The sequence below is a fragment of the Orycteropus afer genome, unplaced genomic scaffold, assembly GCF_000298275.1.
Source record: "Orycteropus afer afer isolate SDZICR_OR568_19922 unplaced genomic scaffold, OryAfe1.0 scaffold00074, whole genome shotgun sequence".
Lineage (NCBI taxonomy): Eukaryota > Metazoa > Chordata > Mammalia > Tubulidentata > Orycteropodidae > Orycteropus > Orycteropus afer.
Genome location: NW_006921661.1, coordinates 11,665,930 through 11,689,292, shown reverse-complemented (window position 1 = coordinate 11,689,292; position 23,363 = coordinate 11,665,930). Strand labels below are relative to the sequence as shown.

The following is a 23,363-nucleotide window of genomic DNA, read 5'->3' as shown; positions in this document are numbered from 1 at the left end:
GTTTAGTTTTCTGACACTTTGCAATTGTAATTAAGAGCCTCCCAACATGGTTTGCTGTCTGATTTCCTTCTACTTCTTTCAGTACTGATAAAGATTTACTTGGGTAAATATATTCATTCCAAAATTCAGTGTGCTTCTAGTAAGCCCCAAGGCCATCATCTTTCTATTTGGTTTAAAATAAGATGCCTGGGGCAAGGAAAAAGTTTTGGGTCATCTATATGTTTTTGGTTGGTTTAATCACCCTCAAAAAATCCTGGTTGTTATACACCATTCTGTGTCTTTTACTTAATGCTATTGTGTTGGTCACTAGCTTTTGATGTATTGCCTTTCCCTTCACCAAAATCAATTCTTGTCTCTTACCTATCTAGCAGTTTTCCCTCTCTTCCCATCCCATCCCTGGTAAACAAAAGAGAAAGTTTCCTTCCATATGTAAACCTTTCCTTGACTCTTTATAATAATGTGCTAATTGAATATTTGTCTTGTGATTGACTTATTTCACTCAGCATAATGTCATCCAAGTTCATCCATGTTATGAGGTATTTTGCAGATTCTACATTATTCTTTAGTATTGCATAGTATTCCATTGTGTATATGTGCTAAGTTTGGTTATCCATTCCTCCATTGATGGAAACTTAGGCTGTACACAAGAGGTACAGACAATAAAGATAAACACTCTTACTCACACAATACTGCATTATCAGTAATAACAAACATTAATCTGTGGGTGGATACATAGGTCAAAAAAAAAAAAAAAAAAAAAAACCTCATTGCCATTGTGTCGATTCCGACATACAGCCACCCTCTTTCAGTTTCTGAAGCAGCAAATATTTACAGAAATAGATTTCCCAGTCTTCCTTCCATGGAGTGGCTGGTGGATTTGAACCACCAACTTTCTGGTTAGCAGTCAAATGCCTTAGTCACTATGCCACTGGAGCTCCTTACATAAGTAAATAGACTAAATAATAGGATATGTCTAGGCAAAAGGGAATATACCCATGGCCATATATAACTTTGGCAGATGATATTTCTACATAGGTATTTCAACATGGTTTAAGAATGTCTGTGTATAGGCACACTATGCAACACTGAAGAATAATGTAGGATCTGCAAAACACCGCGTAACATGGATGAATTTGGAGGACATTATGCTGAGTGAAATAAGTCAATCACGGAAGGCCAACTATAGTATTAGCTCATTATTGTAAAAAGTCAAGGAAAGGTTTTTATATAGAAGGAAACTTCCTTTGTTGGTACCAGGGGTGGGAGGTTATATGGAAGGAAATTTTCTTTGTTGGACCAAGGGTGGGAAGAGAGGGAACATGGCAACAACAACAACAAAAAATTCATTGACCCCTGTCACTTTAGTTTTGTATATTTCACTGTACATAAATTATATTTCAATAAAATATATTTTTAAAAAAGAATGTCCATGTATATAATAAAGGTAACAGGAAGCAAATTTATGAGAACTTCTTAGCACCAGCCAACCACCCTTAGGGAGCAAGTTTTGGGGCCTGTAGGCTCAGGACCATGGTCATGGGGGACATCACGTTCAATTGTTCTACATCCTAGTTTGATGAGTAGTGACTGGGGTCTTAAAAGCTTGCAAGCAGCCAGCTAAAGTGCAAAAAAATGGCTTATCCTCATCCAGAACAAAGAAGAATGAAGGAAACCAAAGACACATGGGAACAATTAGTCCAAGGGACTAGTGGACCACGTGAACCTCAGCCTGTAGGACCCTGAAACCAGGGTAGATCATGCCTGGCTATCACTGTCAATAACTTGATAAGGAATCACTGTAGGAGATTCTGAATAGAGCAGGAGAAAAATGTGGAACAAAACTCAAAATCATAAAAAAAAAAAAAAAAAAGACCAGGCTCACTGGTCTGATAGAGACTGCTGAAACCCCCAAGACTGTGGCCCCTAGTCACTCCTTGGGCCCAGAATTGAACTCACCCCTGAGGCTTCCACCCAAACTACAGACAGGCATGTACTGTGTGATAGTTCAAGTTGTGTGTCAACTTAGCTGGGCCTGGTTGAGTGGCTGGGCAGGTGGTGGTAGTTATTCCTCATAATGAGACTGACAATCAACTCCATGATGGGATCTACCATAAACAGCTGAGTAGCTGCTTTAGGGGGAAAGTCAGCTTCCCATATACAAGAAGCAGCTTTGGGAATGGTCTCTAGTTTATGGCACGTTTGACCCCTGCATGTAGCCATGTCTTTGTTCAGCAGCTTTCCATGCTCTGCCAATCTTGGGACTTTTAATGGACTTGAATTGATGGCCTGCCATGTGGTTTGGTAATATTGGGACTGTGCCTTGTTACTTGTCAACCTTGGGTTTGTCAGCTTCAGCAGCCAGCAGCTGAGTGAAGAAAAGCCTCAGCTTCAGTGGGCCGGGAGCAGGAGGCAGAGCTGAAGCCCAAGGTTGAGGGGCTTTCACCCAGCCCCTAGAGCCTGGCACTCTGAACTCAGACCTAGAGCCTCCAAATTGTAAAAATAAACTGCTGTTTGTTAAAGCCATTCTATTTGTGCTATTTCTTGTCAGAGTGGCACTAGGTAACCAGAACATATGGGGAACATTTGTACCAAGTAGGTACAGTCCTTAGAACAATCAACCATGGGAGAATAGTATTTGCACAGGGAGATAGCTCAGAGGGCAGGAATGTATGGAAAAGTAGGGCACAGGAAAAATGTAACCACAGGGAGGAAGTGAGAAGAGAGCTGTTACATTATGGAAATTAGAATCCATGCCATGAGACAAAAGTTTATGAACTGTAGCATGAAAAATGGATTTGCTCTGGAAACTTTCACTCAAATCACAGTAAAAAAAAAAAAAAATCTGACCTATGATATCAATCAGATGTAGCATCATTGCCTAGGGTCTTTTCCTTTTTTTTCCCCCTTTATCTGTATTGATAATTTAATGGGAAGTTGAGAGAGAGTGTTTCAGATACTGTTAACTAAGATTTCTTTAAAGAGGAAATCTGTTTCAAATCTCAGAAAGAAAACTGTGATTGCGATATGGTCTGCGAATTAGAAAGAACTGTATTAGAGAGAGAAATTACTAATCAACAGATGAGAGATGAGACCAAATTAGGCAACCTGACTTATGGAGCTATACCATAGGTCTATAGATCTACTGTTCGAAATGGGAAAAATAGGAGAAGACAAATTGTGGAGCGAGAGTGGAAGACTGAATTTTGATGCATGTTAGAATGTCATGTTAGGCTTGAGTTGGCTTTAGCCATTCAAGTGGCGAAATCAAAGAGCTGTATATATGGATTTAATATTTATGAGATTTATCTGAAATAAAGATACTTTAAAGTAAGAAAATAAGTAAATAAAAGGTGATGTCTGTAGAAAGCACATAACACTGAAAACATGTAATAATAAACATTATCTTTGAAGAAATAATCAAACTAATTTTCTTCCTGATGCCTACTTAATGTGATCAAACTAGATAATAGAAACTGTATAAAAATTGGCAGCATTAATGAGAATGGTCTTGGATGGTTTCTAAAGGAATAAAAATATACTCTAAAGAAGTTTAAAATATATTTTGAGTAATGGCTTCATTTTTAGAGTAAATATTATTTCCTTAATGGATTAATTTGAATCATAAAACCCAATATTATGATTAAGAACTAATTATTTGCTAAAAATAAGTCTCATTATTTACATCTAATGCACTACATATGCAATATTTAAACAAAATTTTTATAACCATAAACCATAAAAATTTCACATAAAGATATTTATGTATAGATATTTCTCACAATTGGATTATATATTAATATGGAATTATATTATTATTAATCAAAGTAGAAGTATAAGGGGTATAGTTGTTAATATCATAAGCTTTGCCATCATATTTTCTCTGACTGATTCCACACTTCATCTTCTTCAAGTGTTATGATCTTGGAGAATTTACCCAAGATCAATTACAGGCTAAATTAATCATGGTAATAGAAATCAGAACAATGGCTATTATTGGAGGGGCATTGGCAAGGATGGTGAGTTAGGAAGTCTTTTGACTTGCTAATAATGGTCTATCAATTGACCTTACAAGTGGTTACATGGATACATACAGAAGAAAAACTTCACTGAGCTGTACTCAAGGTTAACTCACTGAATATATGTTTAATCTCAGCTAAAAATTTTTAATTCCTAGCTTTAGAAACTCAAGATCTTACAAAAGAATTCTGTTCCTGCACAGCATAATGTCAGACTTCCATAACTGTACCTCCCCAACTTTGCTCCTGATGGGAGTCCCTGGACTTGAATGGGCCCATGTCTGGATCTCCATCCCCTTCTGCTGCCTCTATTTAACTGCCCTTTCTGGGAATACCTTGATCCTATTTTTAGTCTTCACTGAGCCCAGCCTTCATGAACCCATGTACTATTTCCTCTCCATGTTGTCTACCACTGACATTGGCTTATGCATCTCTACCTTGGTGACAACACTGGGAATATTCTGGCTCAATGCCCGAGAAATCAGCTTCAATGCTTGCTTATCCCAGATGTTCTTCATTCACCTCTTCACTTTCATGGAATCTTCAGTGCTCCTGGCTATGGCCTTTGACCGGTTTGTAGCCATTTCTAACCCTTTGCAGTATGCTACCATCTTAACTCATGCAAGGATTGCACAGATTGGTGTGGGAGTCATTACAAGGGGGACTGTGATTCTGACACCATTAGTCCTGCTACTTAGGCATCTATCATTCTGCTACAGCCACACGCTCCACCATTCCTACTGCTTTCACCCCGATGTGATGAAGCTCTCATGTTCAGACACAAAGATAAATAGTGCATTTGGACTAACTGCAATTATCTCTACTGCTGGAGTGGACTCCATCTTTATCGTGCTCTCTTATGTCCTGATCATTCGATCAGTTCTCAGCATTGCATCCCCAGAGGAAAGGAAAAAGGCTTTCAGCACCTGCATCTCTCATATCACTGCTGTGGCCATATTCTACATCCCTTTGATCAGTCTTTCTTTTGTTCACAGGTTTGGTAAACGTGCTCCAGCCTATGTGCCCACTCTCATTGCTAATATATACTTGCTGATCCCTCCTGTGATGAACCCTATCATCTATAGCGTGAAAACAAAGCAAATTCAAAAAGCCATGCTTAAACTTGTATATTCCAAAGGAATTCATATTTGATAATTACTGTACCCACCAAGCCTTTTATTTAAATGACAGTGAAAATTTATCATGTAGTTTTAGAGTTGGATAGAACTAGGCATCATCTAATTCAAACATCTCAACACCACAGTTTTCTAAGGCAGTATTTCCTTTTCTACCACCAAAACACCAAAATCCAGAATCTCACTATCTCTCAGCTACCCTATCCCAGTATCTGACTAACTATTCACTCTTTATGCTGTTTCTACTCAAAGTGATTAATTTTTAATTACTTTTCAGAATGTCCAACTCTAATAAAATTTAAAATAAATGAATAAACATCTCTTCCATGTTTATTTCTCATACACTGACTAAATGAAGTAACAGCTCCTGTTAAAGTTAAAGTTAAAGTTTGCGTTCAGTTGTACTTTAATATCCCTTTGTCCCTTCATACACTCTGCAGTCTAAGAAAAAAAAAATCTACTAACTGCTCAATACATACCTACCTTCCCTATTGCTAGGTTTTGTTGGTGACTCCACTTCATCCTTGACACTCACTTCTCACCTTGAAATTCTACCTTTGTCAAGGCTCATACTTAATTATCTTCTTTATTAAACTTTCCATGATTAATTCAAAGAAATTTGGTCTTTCCTTCCCAAAATTTACCTTTCATAACATTTTGCCTATGTCTCCTTTGCCTGTATGTATGTGTGTGCTTACAGAAAGAAAGAGAGGGACGGAGAAAGAGAGAAAAAGAAAGAAAGATGGTCAGTGATTATTATAGCTTCCATAAGGCTGTAATTTCCCTAAAGATAAAAGTGCGTTTTCTTTGATGCCTCTGCAATACACATAGCAGACAATCAACAGATAGTGGTTGAATTGAACTGAGTATAATAGAATGCCAAACAGTCCATCTGAAGAATTGCAGCAATAATTCAGTCAATTCCACGGTTTGGCACGTCTAACATAAGAAATTTCTCTTATGCAGACCCTACAGTTTTCTACTTATATTATCTAGCAATCAATCATAGTTCTGACTTTTCAAAACCATGTAGTTGAAGGGCTATTTTGGAATCTGAGATCACAATCTCTAGAACTCATCTCAGGTTAATAGAAGGTGCCCAATTTGACTAAAAATAATTTAATCTATGACAAGTGGATTAACGAGTGGATTGACTAGTGGACACTTGATGGGATCAAGCATGTCAGCGATTGCGAGGATGACATAGGACTGGGCTGTGTCTCATTCTGTTGTGTACAGTGTGGCTATGAATGGAACCCAACTCCACAGCACCTACCAACAAAAACAACAGCTGTTAATTAGATAATGTTTTTAAATGTCCCCAGTTCCAAAGACAGAAAATAATGAACCCTTCCCACCTGCTCATTCTCTGCTTATTCCTGCATCCAATTAATCTGTACTTACTGTTTATTGTAATATCAAAATATCTCTTCATCCCTTCTTCCAGAACTTAGTCTAGGACATCAAAATTTTTAGACTAGATCAGATTAGCAGTTTCCTTATAGGTTTCTTTCACTCTTTTCTGTTTTTCTTTGTAGCATCAAAAATAACTTTTGAAAGATTTTGAGTCAAATTTTAATCATATAGGTAAATATAGTGTCATCAGATAAAGATACTACAAAAAAAAGCCAGAGTCCCCCACTCCCAGTCTCTCCACTATCTCCATAGTTCACCACCACAGAAAATTAATTTTTTTCTTTCCTTTGTCTATGCATTTATATACATAGGTGTAGAGAAAATAAAATATGAAATATTTCTTATCATTTGTATCTCAGAGGGTAACAGTTTCCTAGGATCACTTTGCCTGTTATTTCAAGAACTACTTCAAAACCTGCTAGAAAAAAATTAGTTAGCCAGAATTCCTGCAGATCTCATTGTCCTTTCATGCTTCCCATTTAACACCTCTCTAGATTATGGTTCCAAGATCCCTCTTTACCTCTGTGTATAACATCTATTTGATAAACTAGCTCTGGTTTATCAATATATAGATATCACGTGTATTTAGAAATCCCATACTTTGTTATATCTAAAGAATTGCTTCTCCAGACTGTACTCATATGCTCATAATCACTAAATACCCTACTGAAATTGCTACAGTTTATTACCAAGACCAATCCCCTGGAATGTGGGCAAACTACTAATTCACCTCAATTTAGCATATGAAGATTACTTATCAAGATCCTAAGTTTTGTAGCTACAAGAATAGAAGGAATAAGACCAAGAACATGGCAGTGCCAAATTATATTTTCATTCATCTTCCAATAGCAAATGTGTAGTAAGCATCTACTCTAAACTAGGTACAGGGACAGATAATGAGAATGTAAACATGAACAAGATTAGCTTCTTGTCTTAAGTCAGCTTAATATCTAGTGAGAAATAAAGTTTTCAAATGTATAATTTCATTAAAATATGTGTTATAGAGATGCCCTCTAACAAGAAAACTTAGCAAAGAACACAAACATTAAAATATTCAAATTACAAAAACCTACCACTGTCTGGACAGGCTGAATGATTAGGTATATGTATGCAGAGGGGAGTGTACCCATGACCATGCATAGAATTGGCAAATAATGTTTCTATAAGTGTATTAGTATGTTCTGCAAGAATTTCCAGGTATATAGTAGAGCTGACAAGGGAAAAGTTTGTACTCACTTCTTGGCCACAGCCAGCTACCCAGAGGGAGCGAGTAGTTGGATCTGTGGACTTGGGACCATGGTTGCAAGTTCTACACAAAAAACATTGTTCCACATCCTACTTTGACAAATAGTGACTGAGATCTTAAAAGCTTGCAAGTGACCATCTAGATGCAACAATGGGTCTCTCCTTGTCCAGAGCAAAGAATAACGAAGAAAACCAAAGACACATGGAAGCAATTAGACCAAGGGACTGCTACACCATGCGATCCTCAGCTATGTCTATGAGACCAGAAGAACTAGATGGTGCCCAGCTACCACTGTCAACCACTTGGAGGGGGATCTATGTAGGAGATCCTAGATAGAGTGGGAGAAAAATGTGGAAAAAAACCTCAAAATTACAAAAGAAAAAGGGGAGGGGTACCAGGTTTACGGTCTGATAGAGCCTGGTGAAATCTGAGAGACTCTTGCCCCTAGCTACCTGAAAGTGAACCCACTCCTGTAGCTTCCAGCCAACCAAAAGACAGGCATATGAGCTGAACATTTACATTAGGGTAGATACACTCTTCGGAGAGATCAATCTTGGGAGAATAGAAGGCCTGTGTATGCACAGGGAGACAGTTCAGGGGGCAGGAGTACATGGGGGAAAGGACACAGGGAAGAGGTAACCATGGGGAGGAAGTGGGAAGAGAGCTGTTGTATTGTGGAAAATTGCAGTCAATGTCATGAGACAAAGTGTATGTGAACTGCTGTATGAAAAATGAATTTTCTCTGTAAACTTCCACCCAAGTCACAATAAAAATTTAAAAAAAAAAAAAAAAAAAAAAACCTACCACTATCAAGCACTTGGAAAGGGATCAGTGTAGGAGATCATGGATGGAGTGGGAGAAAAATGTGGAACAGAACTCAAAATTATAAAAAAAAAAAAAAAATCAACCAGGCTTACTGGTCTGATACAGACTGATAAAACCCCAAAACTATGGCCCCTAGTTACATTTTGGGCCTGGAATTGAATTCACTCCCATGGCTTCCAGTCAAACAATAGATGGGCATACAAGGTATAAATTTATGCCAGGTAAATTGCACTACATGGGGCAATCAACCATGGGTGATCAAAAGAATAGCATTTGTGCAGGGAGACAGCTCACAGGGCAGGAATGCATAGGAAAGAAGGACTCAGGGAAAGGATAAGCACAGGGAAGAAGTGGGAAGAGAGCTGTTATATTGTGGGGGTTGCAATCAGTGTCACAAAACAAAATGTGTATGAACTGTTGAATGGAAAAAGAATTTGCTGTATAAACTTTCACAGAATCAGAATTTTAAAAAGAAAAAAAAAGTTTAAGTAGCAATTATCTACTTTCTCTTCACCATGATGTAAAATCATAAACTACTGGACATAGGTCTAACTATGAGGGAAAAAAACTATAATGATAGAAGTCACTTAAAATGAGAAATGATATTATTATACAGAATGATAATACAAGTCAATGGGAAAATAAGATTCATTAAATAAAACTTGAATTACATTTGAATTTTGAAGAAGGTGTCTATTTCTGTGAAGTGTTTTCCAAAGGATGATTCGTAGGCTGGTTACCTAAGAATGATGGTCCAGAGCCGGATACGTAATAATTGCCTGAAGATCTTGTTTAAAATGCAGATTCCCCTGCCTTGCTCCCAGATTTTCTCATTTTACTAGTTCTGGAGTAAAACCTGTTGTTTTATTGGTTGCTGTTGAGTTGATTCCAACTCATGGAGAGCCCATGTGTTACAGAATAGAACTATTCTAGGATTTTCTTGGCTGTAATCTTAATGGAAGCAGATTGGTGGGTCTCTTTTCCATGGTACTACTGGGTGACTTAGAACTGCCAACCTTTAATTAGCAGTCAAGTCTAAATCGTTTGTGCTACCCAGGAATGGGCTCTCAGAATCTGTATTTACTGATACTCAATTACTTTAGGGACTCACTGATGTAAGGCAATATGCAATTGTATATTTATCTGCTATTTATGATCACCAATCTAAAATTTATTTTTTTCTGTCTCTGTGAGAAAAAAAAAAAAAAAATCTGTAAGTCTTTCTGAGGAAAAATTGGATCTAAAATTCCAGATTATAGGCTGACATAAATTGTCTTCTTCCCAAATTAGGTATAAAATATATATATTTATATACTGTTCATATTTGCTCAACACTTATATTTTTCTTGCCATATAATTTTGGTACCAATCATGACAGGTCAAAAATAAAACAATATCAGCAATTTCACTACATGAAACCAGATAGAAAAGCAAGAAGATTTAGGCATGCAGAGTGATTCTGTAAGCATAAATGGATAAAAACAAATACACTCGACCAAGAAGATCCCTTAGGAATACCTATCTCTGAGGAGTAAATGACTCTCCTGAAAACAGGTTCTTCATAAATATCTTCCACTATGGAAAATGAATAGGACCTCAGAATCCACCCTCCTTATCATTCTCTTCATGTAAGTACAAGGATATCAGAAAGACTGCACTAGAAATTTTGATGTGCACTCATTTGCCTTCATCAGAGTATGTATTGTGCAAGAATAAGTTATAACAGTCATGCAAACACAAAATGTTGTTGAATTGCCTTTGATTTAAGATTTTAGAAGCAGAGAAGTCCTATTGTCTTTTTCTTTTCAGGGCAACTCTTTCTTTTCTTTATAAATAATAGATATTCTTCTTAATGTGCTCAATTTTCATTCTGAAATATCCGTAAGCATTGTATTTCTGAAAAACAAAAAATTATGCAGATATATGGTCAATTTGAAATCTGCCTGGGGTTCCTTAGATAATATCTGAAAATTATTACTCATAGTGCTAGAAATGGAGAATTGGAATAGCCTGAAGACTGAATTTGAGTCATTGATGCAGAATATTGCTGTAAAAACTAATATGATAAATTTGAAAGCAAACATAGAATATGGGATATCTGAGGACATTTGCCAGAAAGTTTTAGTGTTGAACTTTAAATAGATAATTTGCCTGAAAAATAGTGATTTATCATTATCAGGGCTTGAAATTTTACTTATATTTTCTCAAAATGGGGATAATATTGCTCCATTCAGAATAACAGACTTTAATACCCGTGAAGAGGTCAAGATATTCAAGCCAGGTTGATAACCAGAAAACATATTTGAAGTTGGTTAACATCATTTAAACATCATTGGTGGCTATAAAAATGAGTTACTTAATCAAAGCATCCATAACTCAAATCCATGATCCCAGAAGGTCCCATTATACAACATTCACTAATTGAGTTTATCAATAGTCTTAAAATTTTAGTATGTAAGGAAATAATTGTTTTCTACCTCTCCTGAATATTGACAAAAGAATTTTTAAGTAGGGCAATAAAAATCAAGAAATAAAAAACAAATCCATTCAATATTAGGTGTTTGGAATCCTAATACATATGTATTTATATGACTATTTAAAGCCCAAAAAGCTGTGATTAATTGGGCTGTTTTTTGAGGAAAAATTACGTGAATGCTTGGTATTTTAGTAATCTACATGCATATGTAACACTGGAGTTCATTATTTTTTACATTATTTTACAAAGATTCCCCACCATGGAGAAACATATAGAACTTTGACAAACTTTCAATTTACATAGATGGAATACAAATCTTAGCTTTTCCACTGTGTGAAATTGTGAAAATTGTTTAATCTCTTTAATGTTTAGTTTCTTTGGCTGAAAACTGGAATCTTAGAAGTAATATGATTTTTAAATTAAATGAAATAATTTATATAAAATACATACTATGGAGTCTGACACAATACTGGGCTCTATAAATGATATATCTTAACTCCTTTGCAAAGTATTATAGCTAGTATCATCCCTGATTTACCAGTGATGAATTTGATATTTCATCAGTGGAATACTAAGTTTGGGAGCTCTGGTGGCATAGTGCCTAAGGCACTTGACTGCTAACCAGAAGGTTGGTGTTTCAAACCCACCAGCCACTCCTTGGAAGGAAGATTGGGCAATCTACTTCCGTAGTGATATTGCCTCGGAAACCCAACAAGGGCTTACTATGAGTCAGATCCGACTCAACAGTAGTGAGTTTGGGTTTTGTTTTGTTTTTGAGGTACTAAGTTTGGTTGTTTTTTGTCTGTTTGTTTTGTTTTGTTTGTTTATACTAAGTTAAATCCACTGATTCCAAAACTTCTTATGTTACTATTACTCCTTCCTTCCTCCTTTATTTGATCCCAAACCCATTGCTTGCCAACACTATCAAAAATTCAAGTCTCAATCTAGACAATTTTGCTCACTGGAAGTTTTCCTTATCCCCTAAAACGAGTTTGTTGCCCTCTCTACGTGCTTTCAGAGCTTACTAGATTCACTCTTCATGCTGTTTCATTCTCCATTTACTTGTCTCTGTCCACCAGTTGATTCTAAATATTTTGAGTCCAGGAGCTTTTATTGTGCTTGACATTTAACTTCCCACACCTGGTGCCAGTACATTCCCAGTACAATTTACTGAACGAATGAATGAATGCATCGCCCTGTTTTCAGTATTTGTGCTTAGATGAAGTGATTGCTTTGTCGTGTAGAATTGGCAGCCCACTACTGGCAAAAGAAGTGTCTAATATCAGAACTCCTTATACCCAGCTCACTCACAGCCCTGGAAGATAATAAAGTTCACTCTGAAAGGACCAATTGCTGAAGCGGATGTTGCAGTAGAATTTTCTTTAACAGTTATGTATTGACTCAACTTTAGTAACAGCACATAAAAATCAAGAATCTAGAGCAGAAATTAACCCTTGACTAGAACCACCATAGCAGGGCAGGAGTAAAATCCATTAAATTAGAAATAGTAAATGGGCTATTTTGACTTCTATAAAATTATTTTCTTACAGGCTGTATATTTTCTAATGTATGTTAAAATTCCATTGTAATACAATAAAATTTTTAAACATTCAGGTGTATGTAGCTTTTTATTAAATAATAAATGTTACTTTTAAAAACTAATATCACTTTGCTGTTTCCACTAAATTCTTGGTACTTTCAGATTAATTTGATAAAATTCTCCATCTGTATAGAGAGTACAAATGGAAGAGGGAAAGAATTTGCATAGGATCAAAGTGTACGAGAACCAAAAATACCTGGGGAAAAAGATAATAATATATTTTATTCTTTATTATGAATCAGGAAACAGGAATCATGGGGCATTGTTCAACACAGCACAGAGAAAAGAAATCAAAACTGGGGAGCAGAAAGGAAAGGATAAATTCTTATGAAAAATCTCCAATTCATTTACCTAAAGACAATGAATTTGCTGATGGTCTTATCATTTCTCATTTTAGGACATTTTATTGCAACAGAATTATCTTTCCATAGTAATCATGTCATCTCTTCCTAACATCACTTCCTCTTCTCTGATCTTTCTCCTGATGGGAGTCCCAGGACTAGAAGTTGCACATGCCTGGATTTCCATTCCCTTCTGCTGTCTTTACGTAACTGTTCTCTCAGGGAATGGCATTATCCTATTTGTCATCATCACTGAGTCGAGTCTCCATGAACCTATGTACTATTTCCTCTCTATGCTCTCAACCGCTGATCTGGGCTTGTGTATTTCAACATTAGTCACTATGCTGGGCATATTCTGGTTCAATGCAAGACAAATCAGTTTCCATGCCTGCATTGCCCAGGCATTCTTCATTGAACTATTTACTGTCATGGAATCCTCAGTGCTCCTGGCAATGGCTTTTGACCACTTCATTGCCATTTGTAACCCACTGAGATATGCAACGATCTTGACTGATTCCAGGATCATCAAAGTGTGGTTTGCCATCCTTATCAGGGGAACATGGTCCTATTGCCTCTGGCCCTACTTCTTAAGCGTCTGTCCTTCTGCCAAAATCATACGCTCCATCATTCCTACTGTTTCCATCCTGATATAATCCAGCTTTCATGTTCTGATAACAGAATCAACAGTGTTTTAGGACTCACTGCCCTCATAGTTATTGCAGGAGTGGACTCCATCTTTATTCTTCTCTCCTATGTCCTGATTATTAAGACTGTCCTAAGCATTGCTTCCCCAGAAGAGTGGCACAAGGTCTTCAGCACTTGTATTTCCCACATAGGTGCTGTTGCTATCTTCTACATACCTCTCATTAGCTTATGCTTTGTCCATCGATTTGGGAAAAGAGCCCCTCCTTATGTACACACTCTAATGGCAAACATGTATTTGCTTATTCCACCTGTGATGAATCCCATAATCTATAGTGTGAAAACAAAGCAGATTTTCAAGGCCATTCAAAAAGTCCTCTTCCCCAAGGGATCCAAAGCCTGACTCTAGCACCTACCCAACAAAACTTATTCCTTAGTTATTACTTTCAGAGTCCAGTGTTTGATCAGTTATGAACTCTTTTCTCAGTGATCTGAAAGCAAAAGAAATAGAAGACTGGGTGGAGTGGACAGGCAGGTACAATATGGTAGAAAGTTATTTTTTTTTCTTAATTGTTTTTAACTTTTTATTTAGAGAAAATAGTATATTCACATGCATTTTTTAGGAAATAATACAGAGATCCCACATACCTTCCTACAGTTCCCCTCAATGGTAACATCTCACATAAATATTATACAATATCACAAACTTACATGGATATAATCCATTGACTTATTAAGATAAGTGACCCCAGATGGTAATAAAAATCCATTTAAAAAGAGTGCTGGTAAAGGCAATTTTAATAATTAATAATTATGTAGTTATTAAAAAACAGTATAAATGCATATGTCTTCTCTTCTCTTAACAAATTTAAAATGCAATTTTAAAAAAAACATGCATATAGTTACATTGTTGGACCTATGTCACATAGAAATGTAATATATTTGACATAAGAGTAGAGAGAGAAGTGGGAGCAAAACTGTACTGGAGTAAGGAAATGACACCAGATGGTAATTCAAATCCACAGGAACAAATTAAGAGAACAAATAATGACAAATAAGAAAGTTCATGCTAAAAACTTTATAAATATAGAATTGGTCTCCTTTCTTCTCTCAGCCTCTTTTAAATACATAAAATTATATAAACTAATACTTGCAATGGGAGCTCTGGTAGCATAGTGGCTAAAGCACTTGACTGCTAACCAGAAGGCTGTCGGTTCAAACCCACCAGCCACTCCTCGGAAGGAAGGTTGGGCAATCCTACTTCCGTAGTGATACTGCCTCGGAAACCCAAGGAGGGGTCGCTATGAGTCGGGGCCGACTCGACGGCACATAACAACAACAACAACAATACTTGCAATATTATAGTGCTGAGTTTATAACATATATAGATGTAATATGTATAACATATTACATACATAGTAAAAAAAGGAAGAGGATATAAATCTATATAGGAGTAACATTTCAATGTTTCACTGTAATTAAGTTAATATAAATAAGTTAAGAAGTTAATATGAAATTATTAAAAATTATGGTAAAATATACATGATAAGTCTTGTTGTTGTTACATACCATCGAGTCAGACCCAATTCATAGTGACCCTTCCTTGGGTTTCCGAGGCAGTATCACTACGGAAGTAGATTGTCCCATCTTCCTTCCGAGGAGTGGCTGGCAGGTTTGAACTGCCAGCCTTCTGGTTAACAGTCAAGCACCTTAGGCATTAGGCTACCAGAGCTCCTATGATAAGTCTTAGACATTTAAAAAAAAAATTTGTTGTGATTTGGATGAAAGTTAACAGAGTAAATTGGTTCTCCATTCAACAATTCATATATATTTTGTTTTGTGACATAGATTGCAATCCTCACAATATAACAGCACTCTTCCCACTTTCTCCCCATGTTTACTGTTTCCATTCATCCTTCTTTCCTATCCTTTCCTGACTCTGAGCTTTATCCCTGGGCAAATGTTGCCCTTTTAATCTCATATGATTTGTCGTTCTAGGTAGTGCATACCTGCCTGGTGTTATTGTCACATTATAGGCCTCTTTATTGTTTATCTGAAAGTTGAGCCAGAGGGGTGAGTTCAGTTACAGGCTTGAAGAGTATGTAAGGGTCATAGTCTCTCTGGTTCCATCAGTCTTTATCAGACCAGTGAACCTGGTCGTTTTTATTATCTTGAGTTTTGTTCCACATTTTTCTCCCATTCTATCCAGGATCTCCTAGGGGATCCTTCTCAGAGCAGTCAGCAGTAGTAGCCAGGCACCATCTAGTACTTCACATCTCTGGGTGGTGGAAGCTGGAGTGGGTTTGTGTGGTCCTTGAATCCTTCGGACTAATTATTTTCATGCATCTTTGATTTTCTTTGCTCTTCTTTGCCATGGATGATAAGAGATCAGTAGTTACATCATAGATGGCCCTCACAAACTTTTAAGACTCCAGTTACTACTCAGCTACTCTCCAAATTTGGTTGTAGAACATTGTCTTTGTGGACTATGTGGTATGTCAGTTGGCTTTGGTGTCCCCCAAGACTATGATTCTGAGCTTCTAGGATATTTGCAGCATATATAAATATTGTGTTAGGCTGGGTTCTCTGCAGAAGCAAAACCAGTAAAGCTTAGAGAGAGAGAAATTTATCTTAGGAAAATGGCTCACACACTTATAGAGGCTGACAAGTCCCAAGTTCTTGGATCAAACTTCAAGCTGGAGGCTTTTCCCAACTCATGCAGCTGCAGGGCAAAAGCTCAAGGTTAGCAGGCAGTATACCAGCTGTTGACTCCAACAAATGACAAATCCAAGATCTCAAAGCTGAATGGTGGATTGTTCACTCACAGACAGTTGTAGGCAGCACAACAGGATCCCGATCCACAGAAGAGTGTCTCTTTTCCCAGGATGTCCATAAAAGTATTGGAAGCAGGCCACACCCCTAGGGAAACTCCCTTTCCATGGATTGGCTGCTCAAAAACATATACATCTGATCCCATCATTGGAATAACCCACATCACAACTGCTTAAACCACACAGAATTGTGGTCCAGCCAAGCTGACACACAGCTCCAACTATCAGAAATACATATGTAGAAATATCTTCTGTTAAACCTATATTTATTCATGAGTGTAGTCCCATTTGCTTTTCCCACCAAGTTCAGCTTATGTGCCTATTTATGTATGCACATTATTGTTATTGCAAATTTTATATGTAATTGTATTCACCTTTATTGCCTTTAACTCTTGTGTTCCTTCCAATGTCTTCCTTTGCCTTGATCATTTTGTGCTCACCTCTCCCATGTCATTATTGCCCTTCCTTTCATCCAAATAAATATCTCTCTACCTTCTAATTAGTGATTTACCCTCCTTTCCCTCCCACCTCTGGTAATTTTCAAAGAATTTTCCTTTCTATGAATAAATCTTTTCTTGACTTTTTATAGTAGTTGTCTCATGCAATATTAGCCCTTTTGTTATTGACTAATTTCATTGTGTATGTACCATAGTTTGTTTATCCATTCATCCATTGACAGGCATTTAGGTTGTTTCCACTTCTTTGCTATTATAATAATGCTGATATGAACACAGGTGTGCATATATCTGTTTATGTCACTACTCTTATTTCTCTAGGATATATACTTAGTGGTGGAATTGCTGGATCATATGACATTCCAATTTCCAACATTTTAAGCAAACACCGTATCATTTTCCACAGTGGTTACACCATTTTACAACCAGTTTGTGAGAGTTCCAGACTCTCCACACCCTTGTTAGCATTTGCTACTTTCTGTTTTTTTAATTTTGTATTACTACTGGGGTGAGATCATATCTCATTGTCATTTCAATTTGCATCTTTCTAATGGCTAATGATCATGAGCATTTCATCATGTGTTTGCTGGCCACCTGAATATCTTCTTTGATGAAGTGTCTAGGTTCTTCACTGACTTTTAAATTTTATTTTTGTTGTTGTTGTTGTTGAAGTATTGAAGTTTTTAGAGATTAGTCTCTTGTCCTGTCATTGCCAGAAAATTTCTGCCAATCTGTATGTTCTCTTTTTGCATTTTTGGTGAAGTCTTTTGATGTGCAGATATGTTTAATTTTTCGGAGGTCACAGTCATCTAGTTTGTCTTCTGCTGTTTTTGTATTTTTAGATATATTTTATAATGTATTAATGCCTTAAGTTTGCCCCTACTTTTTCTTTGATGGTATATATAGTTTTAGGTTTTATATTTAGGTCTTTGATTGATCTTGAGTTAGTTTTTCTGTATGGTGAGAGATATGCATACTGTGTCATATTTTTTTCTGCAGGTGGTTATTTAGTTTTGTCAGCACCACTTTTTAAAGAGATTATATCATGCCTATTTAATGGATTTCAGCCATTTGTCAAAGATCATCTGTCCACAAGTGTTGGAGACCAAGAAAAAGACCACCAAAAAAAGGAACATGATTGTAAGGCACATGTTCTAACTACAGTTAAGAGAAGGTAAGGCCTCTCTTATGGTTGAATGCTTGCTTAGCTCCAGCTTTGTGTTCTTGGGACAGAACGTTGCCCCAGCAGAATGTTTGCTAACCAGTTTCCCTGGAATAATGTTTTGCCTTAAGAATAGTATGCCTTATAAACCATTCTTTAGAAGCATGTACCTTAACAATCATATTATGTTGTAGAATTATATATTTTAGTGATTATTTGTTAATCCTGCAAGAGATATTAACCTAATTAATTACCCATCCAATACATTGGGACATAGGAAAATGACTTTGGGTATGGGAAAGAGTAAAACTTTAACTTTTAATTAATAACTGATTGTTATAAGGAAATATTTTATTTTATTGTAGAAGAATATTTGATTGAATACTTGATTGTTTTAAAGAAATATCAAGAATAAGGATGTAATCGTATGCTTATGTATAAATAAAGCAGGACAGATACATCAGGCATCACTCTCGCAGAATACGCAAGGCATCCACCTGGCCCCCATTCCTACTAAAAAATCATTAATCCTTTTGCGTCATTTTGTTTCGTGATCTGTGGGCTTTTGCCGGATGTGACAATTGGCACCTGAACAGGGACCCACAGCTAAGTGGTGAGAGCCCAAAAGACACCCCACTTAGTGAAATGCAGCTCCATAACAAGAAGAAGGGTAAGTGTTGGTGAATTGCATTAGTTTTCTTTAAGCCAGCCTGACATGGGGATTTCAGGATCTCATGAAAGGGATCATTATATTTCTGTTCTTAAAGCTTTAGCTCAAGCTAGAGGTTTTTCAGTGTCTAAAAAGGAGTTAGAGGAATTTTTACAGCGTGTAGATCACTGTTGTCCTTGGTTTCCTTGGAAAGGAACCACTGATTTAACAGCTTGGGAGACTATTGGTTAACAAATGAATGAGCGTTTAAAAGAACATGGGCCAGAGGATTTTCCAGAGCATGTATTTTCTATTTGGAGTATTTTTAAACTGTGTTGAAAATTAGATAAGGGAATAAGTGTGGGCATAGATCCTAAAGTGGGAAAGGAGAAAAATGTAAACACAGACTCAAAATTAAAAGAGTTGAAATTACAAGAAATAGTTAAGCAAAAGTTAGAAACTGAATGCTCAGAAGTTAAGGAAGATAAGTTATATCCTTCCTTAAATCCATTTTAGGTCAGGCAAAACATTCTTTAAATACATTTTTAAATCAAGCTGTTTCAGCTGCAACCAGGTTTGCTAGCACTTGTTCTCCTCCACCTTTTAACCTTTTCCCTCCCTCAGGGAAGCAAGTTAACTGTTTACCACCCACCATGCCTCCTTTATCACCTATACAAGCTATGCTTTGAAATACGAGGGCCATGAATGAGGGCATTCCATTAGAATTGAAACATGTTTTTCCTTTAACAGATTATGTAGACCCACAGACTAATCAGCCAATGTGAGGACATAAAATATTTTCTTTTAAAACTCTTAAAGATTTGAAACAAGCTACTGCCACCTATGGGTCAACAGCACCACATGTTAAAACTTTAATAGAAACTATTACTCAAGAAGTTGTGTGTCCTTATGATCAGTATATGCTGGCTAAAACTGCATTAGAAGGAGGAGATTATTTGATGTGGAAAATGTATTTTCATGATTTTTGTACAGAACAAAGTATGAGAAATCAGCAACATAATGGTCCCATTAGTTTTTAAATGCTTTCTGGTACCGGACAGTTTTTAGAGGTCTCAACTCAGTTAACTTATCCCTTACAAGCATATCAGCATATCTGTCACAGCCTCTCAGGCATGGTCTAAGCTACCAGCAAAGGGAGCTGATAACTCTAGTTTTAGTAAAATTATACAAGGACCTACAGAGCCCTTTGAACAATTTATAGAAAGGATAAGTGTAGCAGTGTCTCGAAGTGTTAGTGATAGCATGGCTGCTATAAATTGGCTTGTGATAATACCAACAAAGGTTGTAAACAGGCTATTAGGGCTACCAAGGAAGCAAAAAAGGCAGAGGCTTATGCTGTTTTACTTATTCTTCAGGATTTCTAGTTCCAACCATTTAATATTGTGAGTGACAGCCAGTATGTAGTTCATTTACTCATCCATGTCGAGACTGGCAAAATCAAACATACATCTAATGAAGAATTATTAACTCTTTTTTTTTTTTTTTTACTTTACAAAAGGCAGTATGGGAGTGCTTTCTTCCATTTTACATCATACACATTAGAGCCCATACCTACTTGGTGGGCCCTCTCACTCAAAGAAAGAAATGAGTGGATGAACAACTCTGTCTTCCCATACAGGAAGCTATTCAATCACATGCTTCTTTTCATCAAAATAGTGCTAGTTTACATAAATAATTCCAACTTAGTAGAGAACAGGCTAGACAAATAATAAAAATTGTTCTTCTTGCAATATGCATCTCCCTGTGCCACATTATGGCTTAAACCCTCGTGGGCTTCAACCTAACAATGTTTGGCAAATGGATGTCACCCATGTACTTTCTTTTAGAAAACAATCTTTTGTACATGTTACAGTAGACACATATTTTGGATTCACTATGGCTTCAACTTTTACAGGCAAGGTGGTAAAATATGTTATCCATCATTTATTACATTGTTTACATTGTTTTGCTTTTTATGGACCTCCTAAACAGTTAAAAATGCACAATGACCTGGCTTACACAAATAAATCTTTTTTACATTTTTGTTCCTTTTATTCTATCAACTTTCTACTGGCATTTCCTACAATCCTCAAGGCCAAAGCATGGTAGAAAGCAAACATCAAACTATAAAACTTTATTTAGAAAAACAAAAAAAGAGGAGTAACAAGGGAATATTGGAACATCCCTATGGAAAGATTAAATAATACCTTATATACTTTAAATTTTTTGAACTGTGACACTGATGGGCAGTCTGCTGCTGACAAATATTTTTTAAAGGTAAAACAAGACACCACCTCAGTCAAAGTTCGGTGGAAGGATGTACTGACAGGTCAATGGAAGGGACCAGATCCAATATTAACTTGGGGATGCTTGTGTCTTTCCAGAAAACAATGACAAGTCCATATGAGTACCAGAGAGACTCGTCCAACATGTTAGATCCAGCACCGACTTCAACAGCTGTCACTGCAGGATTGTTGGAGGAGGCGACGGCTACTGAGTATCAGACCAGGGAATCTACACTGCTGACTTGGGGTCAGATTAAAGCGTTATCTCATAAGGCTGCAAGGATGGTTCAAATTCTAGACAAGCCTCAGACCCCAGAAATAATATTTCTACTTATCGTAACACTACTGTCAACTCAAATCACTCCTGTAGCTAATGAAACTCATTGGGCATATTTGTTTCATCCACCTTGGGTGTGACCTGCTACATATTGTGATTCTGATATTCCTGTTTTTATTAATGACAGCCAGTGGCTTGGAGGAAAAGGTGGAAAGTCCATAGGAAAATTATTAAAAGGAGAAAGCTTAGTGAATTACACAGGTCTTGCTATAAAAATACCAATTTGTTTTACCCAAAATAATCATAGTTCCTTACCTTGCCTGAAGTTAACACCAAAAATTTGCTGGCTGTCTGGAAAGGATAGTTTTTATGTACTTAGAAATTGACTTATCACCTTTGGATTGGTACACACCACTACAAGAAGTTGAATATTCTAACAATGTGCTTATTGGGGAATATCAAAATTTTCTACAAATGGCAATGATGCAGACATTAATCCAAATAATCAACCTAAGGTTAAACCCCCTGAGTCATACTGTCCTAATATTTCCAAGAATTGGGAAGGCTATCCACCTTGGTTCAGATGTCATCTACCATTTTCCAGAAAAGTAAATTTATCATTAATCATTAACCCCAAGTCACATTGGGATCCACAGTACCTTCTACACTGGGGTGACTATGCTAGCCTTAACTATATTCCAGATTCAACTAAGATGCTAAATGCTTTTCCTGGAGGATTTCCTGAAAATATCTTACAGGTTCCAGAAGGACCTATGCAATCAGGACTTTGGAACTATTTGCAGCAGTGGGCTCAGTGAATCATTCTGATTATATCAGAAGTGATACCACTGGACAAGAAAAGTATAGGGATTGCATCAACATTCAAGTATGTGTTCGACCCTCAAACACCTTTATGCGAGCACATAGATATAATAATTATACTACAAATACTAACATAAGTTGTCTAAATATTTTTGAAACTAATGATACTTTGGGATATTATTATTGGAATGTGACTTGTAATAAGAGTTTGTTAACTTGGTGCTTGGTTTCAACTGATCAGTATGTATTAAGAGTAACACAACCACACTTTATAACTTTACCAGTAAATATTTCAAATGGATGGTTTCATTCAACAAGAGAACATCCCCTGTACTTAGTACATCAAGGGCTTAGAAGATCTAAGTGCTTTATTGGAGTTTTGATTGCAGGCATAACTGCTCTTGCCACAATGATAACTACTATGACTGTGGCTGTTGTTGCACTAAACCAAACCAAACCAAACACACTGCCATGGAGTTGGATATAACTCATAGCAACTCCTCCTTGGGTTTCCAAGGTAGTATCACTATGGAAGTAGATTGCCCAACCTTCCATCCTATATTCGGACAGCCCAATATGCAAATGAGATTGCTCAAAATACTGTAAAGGCAATAGTGGATCAAGAAAATATTAATCAGGATTTTAAACTCAAAGTCGATATGTTAGAGGAAGAGGAAGCAGTACTATCATTAGGAGATGAGTTAGAAGTGATTAGAGTAAGGCAGGCATTACATTGTGATTATTGGTATGAATATATACATGTGGCATCATACTCTGTGAATTTCAGTGATTCTAAATTCACTCAGGAAAAAAAATCAAAGGGAGAATATTAATTTCTTTGAATATGATATTTGTCAAACACAAGGACAGATTAATTATGACATAAACATGGCATTAGTACTTTTGAAAAAATGATATAGAATGGAGTTGAATTAATAAGAGTTATTTTTCACAGAAATCTTCTCCAAGGAACAAAGACAACTGACCAAAAAAAAAGGTTAGGTTAGTGACCCCTCCTTGGGTTTCCGAGGGGCTATCACTATTGAGGGAGCTCTGGTGGCATAGTGCCTAAGGCACTTGACTGCTAACAAGAAGATTGGGGTTCAAACCCACCAGCCACTCCTCAGAAGGAAGATTGGGCAATCTACTTCTGTAGTGATACTGCCTCAGAAACCCAAGGAGGG

At 36.7% G+C, this 23,363-nt stretch overlaps 2 protein-coding genes and 1 pseudogene across 2 annotated transcripts; 2 read left to right on the top strand and 1 right to left on the bottom strand.

The window, feature by feature from the left end:
• Nucleotides 1-4,223: 4,223 nt before the first annotated feature.
• Nucleotides 4,224-5,168, top strand: LOC103197199 (olfactory receptor 51F2-like). The gene has a single exon (XM_007941070.1). The coding sequence runs from the start codon at nucleotides 4,224-4,226 to the stop codon at nucleotides 5,166-5,168; it is 945 nt and encodes a 314-aa protein (XP_007939261.1).
• A 7,983-nt stretch (nucleotides 5,169-13,151) lies between these two features.
• On the top strand, nucleotides 13,152-14,101 carry LOC103197198 (olfactory receptor 51F2-like). The gene is given in 2 exon segments (XM_007941069.1): nucleotides 13,152-13,614; nucleotides 13,617-14,101. Coding segments are annotated over 2 exon segments (948 nt in total).
• Nucleotides 14,102-17,126: 3,025 nt separating this feature from the next.
• Nucleotides 17,127-23,363, bottom strand: part of LOC103197197 — an 8,266-nt pseudogene continuing 2,029 nt past the window's right edge.

What these genes read in the sequence shown, in the direction of transcription:
- LOC103197199 (XM_007941070.1), top strand. Translation starts at nt 4,224, where the DNA reads ATGTCAGACTTCCATAACTGTACCTCCCCAACTTTGCTCCTGATGGGA.